The following is a 1,241-nucleotide window of genomic DNA, read 5'->3' on the forward strand; positions in this document are numbered from 1 at the left end:
AAAAAAAAAAAAAAAAGAATTCAGTTGGTGATAAATAGGGAGATTGGTGAATGGTTATGATCATCTAACCACTCCAGTGAGTGACCCCTATGTCCTGTCCTCCCATGACTTCAGCTATCACCCTTACTTCTGCTCCTTGTAGCAACAAATAGTGAAGAGACTTTTGAATCTATAGGGCAGCACTTAAGGGACCTAGGGTGGCAGATGGGGACAAATCCAGTGCAGAGCCGGAGGGAGCCCAGGCCCACAGCAAGGGTTCCATTGGTAGCTGGTAGTGTTCTTCCCTCATCTCTAATGGTGTCCTCCTCCTCTTCCCTAGATAACTTTGTGGTGGATCAAACATCCTGTGTCAGGGCCTGTCCTCCTGACAAGATGGAAGTAGATAAAAATGGACTCAAGATGTGTGAGCCTTGTGGGGGACTATGTCCCAAAGGTGGGTAGGAGATGGTAAGAAGTTGTAAAGAGACAGCCTTTCCTCTGAGCCTGCTCAGACCACCCCCACTGAATCTCTCTTACATTTATAGCCTGTGAGGGCACAGGCTCTGGGAGCCGCTTCCAGACTGTGGACTCGAGCAACATCGATGGATTTGTGAACTGCACCAAGATCTTGGGCAACCTGGACTTTCTGATCACCGGCCTCAATGGGTTAGAGATCCTGCCTTCCCTCCTTAGACCCCAGCCCATGCACCCCTCACAGTTCATTTCATTGGCCTCAACTTTCCTATGTGGAGCTGACTAGGAATCAAAGTCACAAAATTCTAGCCTGTTACAAAGGACCTGAAAGAATGCTTAACACATCCTCCATCCAGGCCTTGGGTCCCCTCAGGAACATCTTTGAGCAATTCAGTATCACCCTACCAAGGAACAAGGGACAGGAACAGCATATCCTCTTTCTGAAAGTTTTCTTTTTTATTGTCTTTTCTTTTTTGAGATAGAGTCTCGCTCTGTCACCTAGGCTGGAGCGCAGTGGCGTGATCTTGACTCACTGCAGCCTCGACCTCCTGGGATCAAGTGATCCTCCCACCTCAGCCTCCTAAGTAGCTGGGACTATAGGCACACACCATCATACTTGACTAATTTTTTTGCATTTTATGTAGAGACAGGGTCTTGCTATGTTGCCCAGGCTGATCTCAAACTCCTGTGCTCAACTGATCCTCCCATCTTGGCCTCCCAAAGTGCTGGGGATCACAGCACCCAACCTACTTAAAGTTTTCTAAAAGTTCTTCTTTAAATTTGGATAA

The 1,241-nt window shown here is 47.5% G+C and overlaps 1 protein-coding gene across 1 annotated transcript; it reads left to right on the forward strand.

Moving 5' to 3' along the window:
* The first annotated feature begins 17 nt into the window (after positions 1-17).
* Positions 18-776, forward strand: LOC108525652 (receptor tyrosine-protein kinase erbB-3-like). Its single transcript, XM_017866558.1, has 2 exons — positions 18-433; positions 525-776. Exons 1-2 carry the CDS (start codon positions 205-207, stop codon positions 737-739), a joined length of 444 nt encoding a protein of 147 aa, XP_017722047.1. The 5' UTR covers positions 18-204; the 3' UTR covers positions 740-776.
* Positions 777-1,241: the final 465 nt, after the last annotated feature.

Source organism: Rhinopithecus bieti, unplaced genomic scaffold (genome assembly GCF_001698545.2).
Source record: "Rhinopithecus bieti isolate Rb0 unplaced genomic scaffold, ASM169854v2 scaffold_82507, whole genome shotgun sequence".
Taxonomy (NCBI): domain Eukaryota; kingdom Metazoa; phylum Chordata; class Mammalia; order Primates; family Cercopithecidae; genus Rhinopithecus; species Rhinopithecus bieti.